The sequence below is a fragment of the Hippopotamus amphibius genome, chromosome 2, assembly GCF_030028045.1.
Source record: "Hippopotamus amphibius kiboko isolate mHipAmp2 chromosome 2, mHipAmp2.hap2, whole genome shotgun sequence".
NCBI classification, from domain to species: Eukaryota; Metazoa; Chordata; class Mammalia; order Artiodactyla; family Hippopotamidae; genus Hippopotamus; species Hippopotamus amphibius.
Window position 1 is genome coordinate 192,019,187 of NC_080187.1, and position 15,292 is coordinate 192,034,478.

The window sequence follows — 15,292 nt, forward strand, 5'->3', positions numbered from 1 at the left end:
TTTAGAAATCCCTTTTCTTGAACATCTGTGAAACCAAATACAATGTAAACGATTCTCAGTCATCTGTGCTAATGAGCATGAAGTACACTGTGGACACTGGAGTTTCCCAATTGTCTCCAAACCTTCTTTTGGAAAATTTCTCCCACTTTTTGGCACAGGTGCTAGTGAGCAATAATTGCCAAATTAGTAGGTCTTCCTCATATTCCCTATTGTTTATTTTCCATGTTTTGGTGCAGTTTTGTACAAAGACTAGGAACTGAGCCATTCTTTCAATAAACATTCATTGAGACCCGGACCCCTGTGGTGCCAGACCCTATTTTAGCTGCCAAAGATACAAAAGTGAAGAAATCAGATAAGGCCCTTGCTGTCCGGAAGCTGAACTTCTAGTGGTGAGAGGTAACCACAGACCATGGAACAAGTGAACACGAAAGAAGACTGGACAGTGTTTGGGAGGATAAATAAAATAGTTTTGGGAGAATAAAACAGGATGGAAAGAATGTGTATGTGAGGGAGTTGCTCTAGGCTGGAGTTGAGGGAAAGTCTTGTTGAAGCTGTGACATCTGAGACCTGAATGACAAGGAGGGGCCAGCCTGTCAAAGCCGGGGGAAGAGCATTCCAGGCCAACAAAACAGCTGCTGCCGTGGGCCCAAGGCAGGAGCCTGTGTGGTGCCCTGGAGGCTCAGCAAGGGAGTCAGAGGGAAAGAAACGTCTAGAGCTGGCAAATAAATAATTATTCAAGTGAATTTATTGTACAACTACTGCAGTTTACATGTACATGGCCATGATCATTTAGATCTCAGAATCTCTGTCATGGTTTCAGGGTTAGATGTAGTAATCACCCAAGATTCACGAAGGAGAAAGTCGTTTCCAAATCCTTGTGATATATCCTGCTTTGACGCCTCAGATTTCCCATGGATGGGATTGGACACTGGCTGTATTTTAGGAAAATGGCACCGGTGTTATATTCTTAAACTGAATTTGCTTTGGAAGCAGTCATGCAGCAATGAGCATTCATGCAGTAAGAAACAATTCCTTCAACCTTTAATAGAATAATTGCTCTCAAGGATGATAAGAGCTTGTAGAGAGATGGTGCATCCATTTTGAAGTTAACTGGACAAGGAAGAAAGCTTTGTCCATAGACAAAGTTTCAGATTTTCTTGGACTTTCTGGTATCTGTACCACAGAGACCTGCTAAGCTGCCAGCATACAACAAGCCAGAACCCTGGATCCAGAGAGCACTTGTGATGTCCAGCCAACACAGAGCTGCTTTCCCTCCCGAAGGGTGGTCTCCAGATCTGCTGTAGCCTTTGGCAAGACTTTTATATCACAATTGAAAACAGATGCCCCTCCTGCCCTTTCCTTTGTTGTCTGAGTTACTACCGTTCAGGGGGTGTGAGCCATGGCAGTCTCTCACGTGAGCACCTTCACAGTGCCCAGCAAGAGTCCTCATTAGACGTTCCTGTCCTGAAGTCTTGCTGTGAAACACTCTGCAGTAGAGAGTAGACACAGGAGGTGCCAGGTTTGTGAGGTTCTGGTAATCTTCTCGGTGTATTCTGAATGTTTCTTATCACAAATCAAAACACCGGTCTTAAGGTTTAATATAAAAAACACATCTCTCTGGACAGTTTCTACTTGAGAATATTTAATCCTAAAGGAAAATATTTAATCTTAAAGGACTATGTAATCCTAAAGGAAAACCAAAGCATACTGTTGCTAATGGACTATACTGAATTTTATTATAGGATGTGGCCCTAAAATGTGCTTGTATTTTATATATATGACACTGACAATCCAGAGTGTCAAAAATCACTGTAAATTCTTGATTAAAAGAGACTTATTAGACATAAGACTGCATATAATGCGTGGACTTTGCTTGGGTCCTGCTGTAAACTGACGAAAATTTAAACAACTGTGAAAATTTAAATATGCACTGAATATGAGTGAGATGACATTAAGGAATCATTGGTAATTTTGTTAAATGTGATAATGATACGGAGGTTATATAAGAAAATATCCTTATTTTAGAGAGTTGCACACTGAAATATGTAGGGAGGAAATGTCACATCTATAATTTATTTTAAAACACTAGCAAAATATCAATTGAAGCAAATATGGCAAAAAGTTATTAATTGTTCAATCTAGGTGATGGGCTTACGGAATTTGCTATTGTATTTTCTCTACTGTCCTGTATATTTGAGAAATTTTATAATTCAAAGTTTAAGTCTTTGCAACTTGGGACATAGCACAGTGATTTGTCAGCTAAATAGCACTATTTTATGATCTTAGTGGATGTCACTTTATCATGCCTTTCGTCTGCAGCCATAAATATCAGTGGACCTGGAAACGACATGATTTTTTCATAAACGGGACATTACAGTAAAACTGAACCAATATTCTCTTCTTATACTCCCCTCAGCTCCATGCTCTTATTTTATAACTTGGCCTAAAATTAGGGGAGGTGAAGTAGTTCAAGAGTAAAACTGAAACATAAGGACTCCTAAAGCTAGAATTTTAAACAGTTTGTTTCAACCTAAATTAAAAAAAAAATCAATTTTAAACTATAGTTACCAAAGTTATTTTCTTTCCTTTCAAAATGTGTATTCTATAACCTGGATTATATTAACATGTATAAAATTACTGGCACTGTCTCATGTACATACATGCCTATCTGTGGCCCATCTTTTCCCTTCTCTATTCAGGGATTTTGAGGAGGAGTTCTTGTTAAATCTACCTGTGTTATTTCTTCAGACAGTTGCAGATGGTATGTGCCAGTGTTGGGTATTGGTAAGACTTCCTTACCTTGGGATATTTTGATACCCAGATGCTAAAATATATTTTAATAGATAATAATTCCCAATAGTATATAATATTCCCATTTCCGTTGAACTTATTGATGGAAATAACAAATTCACATTGCAGTGTGTGCTGATTCATACGACCTGGCTACTGATGGAAAAAAACATGTTGTATTTTTATTCCCACCTACGTTTAACTTGTAAGTTCTTTTTTTCTTCTTAGTTTTCATTCTACTTGGTATCAGTAGTTGTAGATTCAATACCAAAGGGAATCTGGCTGTCCCCTTTCCTCAGGCTCAACGTTTTTAGTCAGCTGTGAGTACTGACACCTCACTTTTTTTTTTTTTTTTTTTTTTACAACAACACGTAAATGGAGGTATATTGATTTTGAACTGGGGTTAAAAATAGAGTCTTATTCATATCATCATCAACAATGAACACCCATTGAGCACCTGTCATGTAAGGCCCTGGTGGAGGTGCTGTGGGGTGAAGGGTTGCAGAGTACTGAATGCATGGAACCAGAAGAAGACCTGGTTTCTGTCTTCTGCAGTTGGCAACCTTGTGGAGACATGAGAGACAATTACTATGGAAAATATATGATACGTACCAAAGGAGTGCCATGGACTGCAAGTGTGGTATAAATTCAGAGTCAAGAAATTGTTTCTAGCTGCATCCATCATGGTTTCATGGAGCATAAAATTTAAATGGAACTTTCAAAAATAGGTAAAATTTTGACAGGGAGAGAAAGGGCAAGAAACTATTTCTGTATGGACTAGTGCATATACCCAAGAGCAAGGAGTGTTTGGGTAACTACAAATAGGCCATTTTGGCGGAAGGGAAGAGTTCCTATTGGGACCAAGCATGGTGTGTGCAGGAATTTGGATTGTGGTAAACACTGGGGAAGCAGGAAAGGTTTTGGGTAGTAACATGAGTAAAGCTGTGTGTTAGGAGCTCAATCTAATGGTGCCATCCTCAAGGTAGGTTGCAGGGAGGAGAGGTTAAAATAGGAATATCAATTTGGAGGTCACTACAGGATAGTTCTGGTAGGAAAGGGAATAATAGTGTAAATTTGGGTAATGACAGTGAGACTAGAAGGGAGGGATGATTACAGGACACATTGTGAAAGAAGAAATGATTCGCTTTGATGACTAAATTTAGGTCCTCTTTGAAATAGGACAGGATGATTCACATGAACTTGCATCATTTCACTGATGCAAGTTGTCAACTGTAAGTTTAATATACCTTATATGATTCAATTAAGAAACTGTGAAAGAAAAATTTTAATTCTTCATTAACTTATAGGAAAGTTAGCCCCACCCTTATAATTACTAAACTTACCCAAAGCTGAAGAATGGCTATTCCCCTCCTCTAACCTTGGCTGCCTTTGTATCCATCTCCAAGAGTTAGGAGGGCGGTGCTATGGTGGGGAAAAAAATGTAACCTGAAACTTTAATATAAATTATAGGTTCATAAGTGGAATGTAGAAGCTCTTCTGAAAAAGTTCCTCTCCCCTACTAATAGTCTAGGGGCGAGGAACCTGGAGAGCCAGGCCCTGGAGGGGAGAGTCATGTAGAAAAGGCTACCTTGAAAGTTATGTTCAGTGTCCTTCAGTGGGGGAGAGAGCCAGCTGCAGGTGGCTCTGCAAGGAGGGAGCCGAGGAAAACATCCTACGACCTTACTCTCTTTCCTCCCATCTCTTGCGGATCTTCTCCCTTTCTCCAATCTAGAGGCAAGGGAACCCACCGGTGTAATCCATGCGGGTCAGCCGTCTGGGGCAGATGGTGGGGTAGAGAAGGGCAGAGAGTAGAACTGGGGATGGTAATGGTCACAGTTATCACCCTCTTCCCAAAAGATAACAATGTGAGGGGAATGCCTGGAGGAAGTTCTTCACAGAACCATAAAATGTTAGAGCTGGAAGGATCCTGAGAAACAAGCTGTCACACAGCTGAGAAGAAATGACAGACCTTTGGGTTCTCAGCCCAGGCTCTTTCCAGCAGGCCAGGTAGTTTAGCTTCCATATATTTTCCAGATTTTTCCGAGACCCACCGCACCAGCTCAGCCACTGTTTAGCATGTGTAAAAACGGTAAGAAGGTCTCAGTTGTTATTCAGGGGAATATGTAAGCGCTATAGACATAGCCATTGCAGTAGGACATGTTTCTGTAACTGAAGTTAGAGTCACTGTAGATAATCTGGAAAGTACAGAAATACGTCAAGGAGAAAATAAAATCACCCATAATGTACCACAGAGAGATGATGACTGTTGACATTTTGGTGTTTCTTATAATTTTAAAAAATTAAAATGTACACAGTTTTGAATCTTGTTTTTTCACTTAATAATTTTTCATGTAGTAAATTATCTTAGAATCTGTGTTTTAGTAGCAATATTTTTAATAGATTTAGCATAATTTAAAAAATATTTTCTGTTATTAGACATTTGAATTGATTCTTATTTTCTGCTATGATAAATAATGCTACAGTATATATACATATATAAATAATTGTGCTTTTTTACAACACACATACACATATATAAATAATTGCGCTTTTCTCTCGGAAACATTTTTATAAATAAAATTGCTAGCATAAGCATTTTCAGTGGTTCTTTCTGGTGGATCACAGTGGAAAGAATGTGCTCTGGGGTCAGACGTCCTGACATATTCTGCTTCTGCCACTTTCTGGATGTGTGAACTTAGGGTAAAATTGACTTGAAAAGAGACCAATTTAGACTATAAAGAATTCTTTCAGTAAAAGAAAGAAAGACCTACTTAGAGTCTAAGGTATTGATAATAAAGACAGAAATAGGAGTTCTCAATAACTGTATTTTTCTTTGCACTGAATTGTCCAGTAACCCTTCCTTCCTTCCTTCCTTCCTTCCTTCCTTCCTTCCTTCCTTCCTTCCTTCCTTCTTGTGTTTGGACAGTAACTATTTCTAACCTTGTTCACCATCCCCTTCCTTCCTAAGTGCTTACGTTCAGACTCTACCAGCGGGCAAAGCATGTGTACAGCGAGGCTGCGAGAGTGCTCCAGTTTAAGAAGATATGTGAAGAAGCACCTGACAACATGGTCCAGCTGCTGGGGGAGTTAATGAACCAGAGCCATGTGAGCTGCCGGGATATGTACGAGTGTAGCTGCCCTGAACTGGACCAGCTGGTGGACATCTGTCGGTGAGGCTGAAAGAGCAGTGTGGTGGGAGCTGCGGGATGCTACCAAGGAAACTGTTTAAATTAATGAAAAAAAAAAAAGCAGCATTTTTGTAGTCTTCTAAGTGAAAGACGATCCTTTCCCACTTCCTATAAGAGGGGTTGTCTGTGACACAGAGCTAGAGTTGTTTCCTCCTAAAAATCTGTAGGATGAAAGACTGGAGACTTGACTCCATGGCTTTATGAGGCTCCAGGTTTGTAGTCAGTTCTTCACAGCATCATAAGAAAGACTTCCCATCTTTAGATGATTAAGTATTTCAAGGAGATCTGCTCAGACACAGACCCTGTTGTTACTTTCTTGTGATATTTTAAGCAATGTTTTCCACTACACTGCAGCTCTACCAGCATCTCCTGTTTGGTGTCCTAAGTTTAATAGTTTTATTCAAAAGAAGGAAGAAAAAGGAAAGAGGACCTCAAGGCTGATAGAAGTGTATCAGGGGAGAGGTTGCTGAAGGAATTACTTAGAGAGTCAGCATTTCCTGCCTTCCAGGTTTAGGTCAGGCAATTCGGGGAAAAGGATTGAAGAAAGCCCAGTTTATGAATGGTCGGTTGAGACAGAAATGTAAAGGGGGAAACTCTTGCATAAAGCCTGAGAACAGCTTCCTTATAATTGCTAGAGAATGGATAATAGAGTAGAATGGTTCCTTTACCCAGAAGGGAGCTCATTGACCTTGGGGAACAGAAAGGGAAATTGGGAGAATGCTCAAATGGCTAGATGTTATTTCTGCTGTGATAAAATCATACAGAACTGCCTGTAATTAGCAATGAATATACAATTAACCACTCGGCACCTGTGGCTTGCCTCACTCATTGCCACACTCCCAGCCTGAAAAGTGTAAACCAAGTAGCTTCAATGATCACAAATGGCACGTGTAACCCAATTTGTCTAGAGACTTGAACACAGCATTGATGAGAAGCACTGCTGATGTCAGTGTTTGCTCACCAACTGCCAGAAAGCCTTCCAGAGCTTGTTTCATTGTAAGTGCTCTTTTCTGAAAATATCAAGGGCCCAGTGAATGGAAGGGACAGATATTGTGCAGTTCTGGAAATAAGAGGAAGTAGAGTGACTTGTGCAGAAATTAGGAAGAAGTGTCTCTGCTGAGACGGTAGTGGGGATAGTTCGAATCCCACCTGAAAAGCAGCAGAGGGGCATTTGCCAGCCTCCTGGAATTCTCTAATGAACTTCCTTGTTCTGGGATGGTCAGCCAGCTCTTGTCCTTATGAAGCTTACATTCTCATGGATAAAGAGGGAAATAACAATTAAAAACAGAGTCATAGTGATAAGTGTTATGAAAAAAAAATGGAAGGGATGGAGAGTACTAGGGTTGTGTGGGTAATTCTTACATTGAGTGGCTGAAGAAGGCCTCTCTAAGGAGATGATAGTTGAGAAGAGACCTGAAGGAAGTGAGGAAATGAGAACAGCAAATAGATAGGCCTTGATGTAGGTACGTGGCTGTCACATGTGAGGAATAGCAGGAGGACCAGTGTGCTTGGAGGGCAGTCCAGGAAGGAGAGAGTAGTAGGTGATGAAGTAAGAGAGGTAGCAGAGAGTCATACCTCTGGGCCTTGGCGGCCATTGAAAGGACTCTGACTTTGAGTAGAAAAAGGTGGCGATGGAAGTGTGAATTCTATGCCAGATACGCCTTGAAGGAAGAGTCAAGACAATTGCTGTATGGGTGAAAGGAGGAATCAAGATGATTTTTGGGTTTTTGGCCTGAGCAAATTTCCTTGTTTCTGTGAAAGGCATATTTTTGGAGGCCAGGCTTCACATTTCTGGGTCAGAATTATCTTTTAGTACCATAAGATATGAAAGCAGGAGGAGGCCTTAGAGATCCCAGAGAGCACTAAGAGGTTAAGAGATTTGAACAAGGTAAAATAACGAGTCAGTGGGAAAGCCTAGCTCCCCATCCATTGTTTTCTTTTTTTCTTTTTTTTTTTGCTACACCAGTTTCTCTCTCCTTGGGTTATACTGAGATGTGATTATATTTGAATGTGGGTCATTTTTTTTTACCTACTTTCCTTTTCCAGCTTTCCAGCTTTAATGCTGGAGGCTTTGGTTGTCATAGGTTGCAATATTGTCATAGGAGCAAAGCCATGTTGAGCAGGGAAGGTGGTGTGCGGAGAAGGATGAAAACTGCGCTGGAAGTTAGGAAGGCTGAGTTCTAGCTCTGCCTCTTTTCATTCTGAGCTCTGTGGCTTTGGACTGTGGCCTTGCTTTATGATCTCCAGTGTGTTTTTCTGACCTAGCAGGGTATAGGTCTCTCTCTGTATTATTTAAAATGTGGTTCTAGTGAAAGATTTAGTGGTTGTGTTTTAAAAGGGTTTGGAAGAGCACACCTCTTATTTTTTCATTTATTTGTTTTTGGAAACTCCTTTTCTTAATGGCAGCTAAAGTGTCTTAGCCCATTTTCACTTGCTGTATTGCTTTTCTGAGGAAAATTCAGTTGTGTCTAGCATAAGGAACTCCTTTTTTTATGGGTTTTTTTGTTTGTTTGTTTTTGGAATTGCTAAGTATCAAAATTAATTTCTACTTATTTTATAACCATATAGGGACTGACTTTCCCATATTGAAAGATTATCTTTTAGCATGTTGGAAATATTGGCCAGAATAGTTGTCTGGTCCCTAAGCTTCTTATGTACTTAATTCTTTCTCTGCTGTCACTGTGACCAGTAGGTAAGAGTCTCCAAATATTCCAGTTGGTTGCTATTTACTGAAAGGTCCTGAGTGGTAGAGCAACCTCAGAGGAGGATAGCCCAGGAGAATTAAGTAGATGTAGTCATTGATGCTCTTCCTTCTTCAGTCAGCAAATACTTTTCAGTAGGCTCTTTGTGTCCCATGGGAAACTTCAGTCTAAACTCCATTTTCAAAAGGTCTGGCACTTTCTCTAGTGTGGATGTATGGGGGAAAAAAATGGAGGGATGCAGAAGAATGCAAGATAGTGGTAAAATAGAATGGTTGAAAACTGGGGAGAGAAAGACAGTAGGAGGGTAGTAAATGGTAAATATAGGCAAAGGTTTACATGAAAAATGGCAATACTCTTAAGCCCTACTTTCTTCTGAAGCTTTATGACCGTGTTAGTGGGCCAGGCAAGTGATGAAGCTTGCCCAATTATAAAATAATTCTTTCAAATGAACTACATGTAAATTTTAAGAAAGGGCTAAATTTTAAAGTAGGATTTACTGAGGACCACAAAACAATTTTGAAACCAAGTCAATTATATGTGAGACAGCTCATTCTTTATTGGTTTCCCTGGTTATACTTAAGAAAAAATAGTTAACACCTTTATTTCCGTTTTGACACTTGTTGAAATTAGAGAGGACTCGTGGCGTTATTGCCCAAGCTATTAAGGAAGATAAATGACAAATTTTAATAGGCCAATAAAGGTTACAAAAGTTAATTTGCTGCCTTCCTCAGAAGTCTTCCCACAACTTGGTTCCATGGCTGGCTGTGCCGCTCAGCTTCTTGCAGTCACTCTCCTGAGCAGATTGGATTGGGGAAGAATGAAGTGCAAATCTACACGTGTGTGCTCTTTTCCTTAAGATCTCATGGGCTAATCTGACACTCTGTCAAGAAAAACGGAGAGCCATTTCAGCCACCTTAGGGGCTTGCTGCTCTTTGGGCTTCTGTCTTCCATTTATTGTCCCTCCACCCCCACCCTCAATATGTATGCCATTTGCTGGAACCAAACCACCTGGTCACCAATGATCTTTGTGGCTTAAATTTCTAAAATAAACATGCAGTTATATTTTCTTATACCTTCTCATTTGAACAGTATTTGAAATCTGGTTTCTTGAATCTAAAGCAACCTGGAAGTGTTTCTATTCTGGCTGTAAAAATGGTAGAAATTGTTCTGGAAGCTGTGTTTTCCTGAGATTCTAATTGGAAAATTCTAGACTTAGAGCAGAAGCTAGAAGTCTTTCTAGAAAGAGTACATTACTGACTGCATACATATATATGTGTATATATATATATAGTTTCAAACTTGTTTTATATTACTCAATATATTTTTCTTTAAAATTCAGCCATTTCCTACAATTTATACTTTGTTCATTTAAGAGTTATTTTATAACTGGGCATGCATCATCATTTTCCTCTATTATTTTACTTTGTTTCACATAATTGAAGTTTTTAACATTAATTTCATTAAAAATAAACAGCCTGGGTATATATTTTCATATTTCAAACAAATATAATAATCCAGCGCCACTTATTGGAACCTACCAAATGCCTAGAGTTATGCTGGGCTGGAATTAGAAGGATAGATAATAACCTGTCCCTAAATTCAAGATTTTCTGAAATAATTTAATATCCATTTGTATAATATAGCAATATTTATCTTGAAATAAATAAAACAATTAAAATACGAGGCACAAGTTCTTGCTTTCCCTCTTTGCGATCTGTGGCAAAGTTGGGTCTGCCTGGATCTCTACCCCTCTCACCTCGACGCCACCTTTGATCTGTGCCTTACTTTAGGAAGCGCTTTATGGTCAACTCGATTCATTTAAAAGTAGGAAATTTGACTCAGGTTATACTTAGGTACCTGGAAAATTGGTTATAGGAATATACTTTTCAGTGATTAAAAGGATCAAAGGGAACATTCCTTATACTCTCCATCTCTTGTCTGCCCTGGCCTTTGTTTTCTAGGTCAAGCTTTATAAGGCTGAGGCTGCTTTTGTTGTTTTGACCAATCCTTCCATGTTATTCCCAATCAAGTGACCACATCATCAAAGTGATATTTGGGGTTTTAGGGGTTTGGTTTTCATAACTTTTGTGTTGCCTCTCTGATGTGCAATAGCTCAGGAGCTATATTTTTAATGTCTCTCTGTTCTCCCAGGAGGAAAATGAAAAGTTCACTAAACACTCTTAGCTCACCTACTTTTCTTTCTTAATTTATAACTTCTGGCTCTCTCTCGCCATTTCTATGGTATGTACCAAAGGGCATATTAAGCAGCAGTGGGGCACCCTGCAGTCAGGATCTTTCTGCCTTTGGAAGTGTGTGTAGCTGGGCAGGCTGCTGACCAGCTGCTGGGGCAGCCCCTGGAAGTGTGATCGCAAGTGCCACTGACTCAGGGGCAGAGGGCTATTTATAATAGCTCTTATTGTTCTCTACTGGGGACATTTGAGCCCTGATGATTTCAGACCATGTGGTTGATGCAATCCAGTTCATTTTCATTTGTAGCAGGCAGGATGGTGACATAACAGCTCTGGAGACCTAAAAGTGAATGTATTTACCTAGAAAGACTTCTAGTGTCTGCCCTCTGGAAACTGGCAGGATAGCCAGGAAACTAGGCCCCCTGGCACAGTTCCTATGGGTTTTTGCTGCCAGTTAGAAACACTTTCAGTTTGCTTTAGGGTCAATTTTGAAACCACAGTTTTGAAAAGCTGTTCAAATGAGAAAGTGTAAGAAAATATGCCTAGAAGTTCATAAAAGACCTGGTTGACCCGAGTCCAAAAAAGTGGCATAGTTTGGGCCTTAGAAAATCAAATAAGAGGACATACCGTTCTTCTCCAAACCATGTCATGCTGGCTTTGATGCCCAGATTTTAGTGTCTTTTAGAGATACTTCAGTGACACTTCCATTTTTTCAGCACCTTCCACAAGAAGAGATAGTTTGATATGGCTGCATGACTGATTTGTTTGTTTGTTTTACAAGTTACAAACTAGCCCCTTGCCAGCCTAGAAACTCAGGATAATCCTAGAATCCCAGGGTCAGAGAAACTTTTCAGCCTGGACCATAGGAGTTTGAGCTCAGTTCAGCTACTGGGCCATAAGCTGAATGTTTGACAGGCAGGAGGATGTGAGTAATCTTTGTTTGCAAGCATTTTTGTTTTCTTCGTTAAACATCTACTTTCATATGAAAAAACATATTTTAATGAATAAAACAGATGATGAAAAGAAATCAATTGAGAAAATCATTGAGGGGAAGATGAATTACTGATGTGCAATAATTCTGATGTCCTAGAGTAGGGGTAATATTCTATTGATATTTTCCAGGAAATAAAGTAGCTCATTTAGATGGAAAAAAAAGGGACAGAATTGTGCTAAATTAATTATGGAGTTTTTAATCTGCTATGAATTTGGAGTAAATTTTATTAGGAAGAATTACTTTATTAGGAAGAATGTTACTTTTATTGTCAGGATAGATTGCATCTTTTAAAGATGAGTGATCCTTGTACTTTGTGTAGGGCCTTTCACTTTGGTACAAATCTTAGGTTTGAAACTGTGCCTGGTTGATGGTGACTAAAATTACCTCTTGCTGTGTGGTAGCTTATATAGTAGTTTCCATCTCAATCACATGTTTTGTCTGATTATAAACTCTGAGTCCAGTTGTCAGACCAGCTCCTGAAGGTGCAGGAAATTTGGGGATGGGTCTGCAGAAGCCACTATCCTCTTTGTGGAAAGGTCTGCATAATTTCCCTCTAGAGATTGAACAGACAGACTAACTTAGAGTTTAGTAACATGTTCTTTGTTGATAAATTTATTCAGCACAAATCTAGGCTATCTGTTTTAGGGGCCTGAATGCAGCTTAAATAGCCACCAGAGGAAGCTCTCACTTGCATGTATAAGACTTGCACTTTACATTTTGATTTGCCCTCATAAGGAGCAATCTTCTGATTCACAATGTTGATCATGCCCATTGCCTGCTTTCTTTTTTCTTCCTCCTTCTGATCACCTATAGGCTTGCTATACAGTGCTTCAAGTGGTGGCTTTATGGAATCAATAGCATAGTGGGTTATTGCCAGCCCTTATGAAACAGGAGTACTACTCACTTTTACTACCTAGGAGCCAAAACCGAGGGCTAGTTTTAGATACAAGTACATTTCAAATCACCTTTAGACAACAGTATGAATTTCTTAACGTCCTAAAGTGTTTGACCACACTGAAAAAAAACCCCATAAAAAAAAAACACACCACGTAATCTCTTCTTAGTTCTTAGAGAGGCTGTCTGTTCTAAAGCACCAGGAAAATCATTCTCATTTTCATTTGCAGGTTCTAATTTTTTTTCACATTGTTTTAGGAAATTTGGGGCTCAAGGATCACGACTTACTGGCGCAGGATGGGGTGGCTGCACTGTATCGATAGTACCGGCTGACAAGCTGTCCAGCTTCCTGGCAAATGTGAACGAAGCTTATTACCAGAGGAGCAACCGAAGCTTAGTGCCTGAGAAGCAGAGTTTGTTTGCTACCAGACCTGGAGGTGGAGCTTTGGTTTTCCTTGAGGCCTAAACAATGTAAAAAATCTCCAAGGAACTATTTAGAGCATTTAGGCAACTGGCAGGACTCCTTATGCCACAGCACATTAATCCTCTTTCTGTTTTGTATTATGATGAATGGTTGCTATTATCAAGATGTATTTCCAAAGAAATGGTTGAAAGCTCCCTATGCTTCATAATGATTATATTTCCATCTTAAAATATGTTTTCTACCAATAAGACAAAATTATGCTTGGACAGATCTCTTAAGATAATTTGCCAAGATTTATTGATTTCAAGATTTTTAAAGACAAATGGTAAAAGATCATCAATACTGACCTCATGGATTGTACTTGAATTAAACATTCATTCTTAAATACAGTTTATTTCTGGTTTCTCTTGGGATTCTTCTTCCTCCAGGTTGCAGTCTTCTGTTGTTGATGATGATGATGGTGATGCCAGAAATTCTCTCTCGGTTCGAGCTTCACAACGCTGTTAAAATCATACATTATTAAGGGCTCATGGATTTTCCTGGATATTGTATACTTGAAAGTGAGATTCTTCCAGTTATCAAGATGAGGAGGATCACTTAAAATTTTTTTTTTTTTTTTTCAGAAGATGGATTTAGGAAGAAAATCCCAGGCTCATTTAATTTTTTTTTTTTTAACCATGTGATATCACGTGAACAATCACTTTCAATTCTTTTGGCCCTGAGCTTTCTCTATCATAATAGAGAAACTTTATAAAGTTTAATAGATAAAAGACGCTTCAAGTTTTTATCTCTATTCACACTGAAACAGAGAATTATCTGGATGTTAATTCAGATAATTCTATTTGTTCATGGAATTTACTTTCTTCCCACTCTATCCTACCTTTTCTCAAATGCCTCTCTAATCCAGGAGGCATGTTCACTATTCTAGGAAAACCCATCTGTGCCATGCACCTTCATTGTGTGTCTAGCAAGGCTTGTTTGTATCCGTGGACCAATGTAGGGCAGGTGTGAGGCATGTGGGTGAAGGTATGAAAAGGCTGAGCGTGGGTTCTGGGGTTGGGTAGTTGGTATTGGTGGGTGCCTGTATATGTTTATCAAAATGGGCAGAAATTTTGGCCACGTGGTAATGGTAAATGAGTGGTGCTCTCTCACGTACAGACTATAGGAAGGCCTTCCTGAATTATATGAAGATTTAGAACAAAAAGCATTTTGCTGACATAGGTAATTGAGAGACCAGCAGTCACATGGCATGAGTTATCAAGAAGTTTATCACAATTTTCTATTATTCTATGATTGTCTGAGTTGCACATTAATGAGCAAAAGAACTGGACATCATCATCCTGAATCTCAGTTTCAGAGACGCTAAGGCAAAAGCTGGTTGTAACGTTTCTCAAAGGATAGCGGTCATATAATGTACTAGGAAATCCATGATTCTGTTCTAAAATAAACTTCTGGTGCATCTTCATTCTTAGCAGAAAGGTAAGTACTTGAGAAAGCTTAAGTTAAATTTGTTAATTTTGAATTTTAAAAATTGATTTAAAATTATAATCCTTTGCTTTTTAATACTTTTCCATTTTCCACTGAAGATCTGTGGTTGATTGATATATAATTCTTTGAAGATGCCTGGATTACTGTAAAAAAAAAAATCGCACTTTCTTTTGCTTTGCTATTCTATTTAAATTTTTCACCGTGAGATACCTTCTTTATGAAATAGGTAAGTACAGATTTCTAGTACACACTCTGCTTTGGAGGACATAGTCGTTCTAAGCCAGAATCTACTCCTGTATTTGTCATGATGTCTGGTTTGAAGAAAAGAATTATTTTCCAATGAAATCATCACCAAATGTTATTCTAGAAATTATGAGAGATATCAAACTTGTCTGGAAAGGATGGGACTAGGGCCACTGGAAAAAAGCTATGTGTAGAAGATGCAGTTTGAGCAGGGCCTTAAAGGATGAATAGAATTTGGAAGCTGGGGAGCAGGCACGGCAGATGAGCAAAGCGTATGATTATGGGTAAACATGGTATGTTTGGGAGACTCTGTGGGAGTGAAGGGTTTGCCTTGGGATGTAGTGGAGAATAAGATTGGCTATATTGGCTGGAGCCAACTT

General features: G+C 39.1%; 1 protein-coding gene across 2 annotated transcripts in view; it reads left to right on the plus strand.

Annotated features, from left to right (window-relative positions):
- The window catches only part of GALK2 (galactokinase 2), a 125,227-nt gene extending 110,942 nt beyond the window's left edge, over positions 1–14,285 (plus strand). The window contains exons 9-10 of one of the 2 annotated variants that reach the window (XM_057722718.1): positions 5,759–5,960; positions 13,016–13,566. In XM_057722718.1, the coding sequence (XP_057578701.1) occupies positions 5,759–5,960; positions 13,016–13,223 (410 nt within the window). In that variant the 3' untranslated portion in view covers positions 13,224–13,566. Of the gene's footprint in view, positions 1–5,758; positions 5,961–13,015 lie in introns of both variants that reach the window. The other variant, XM_057722717.1, reaches the window with a different exon arrangement.
- The last annotated feature ends 1,007 nt before the right edge of the window (positions 14,286–15,292 follow it).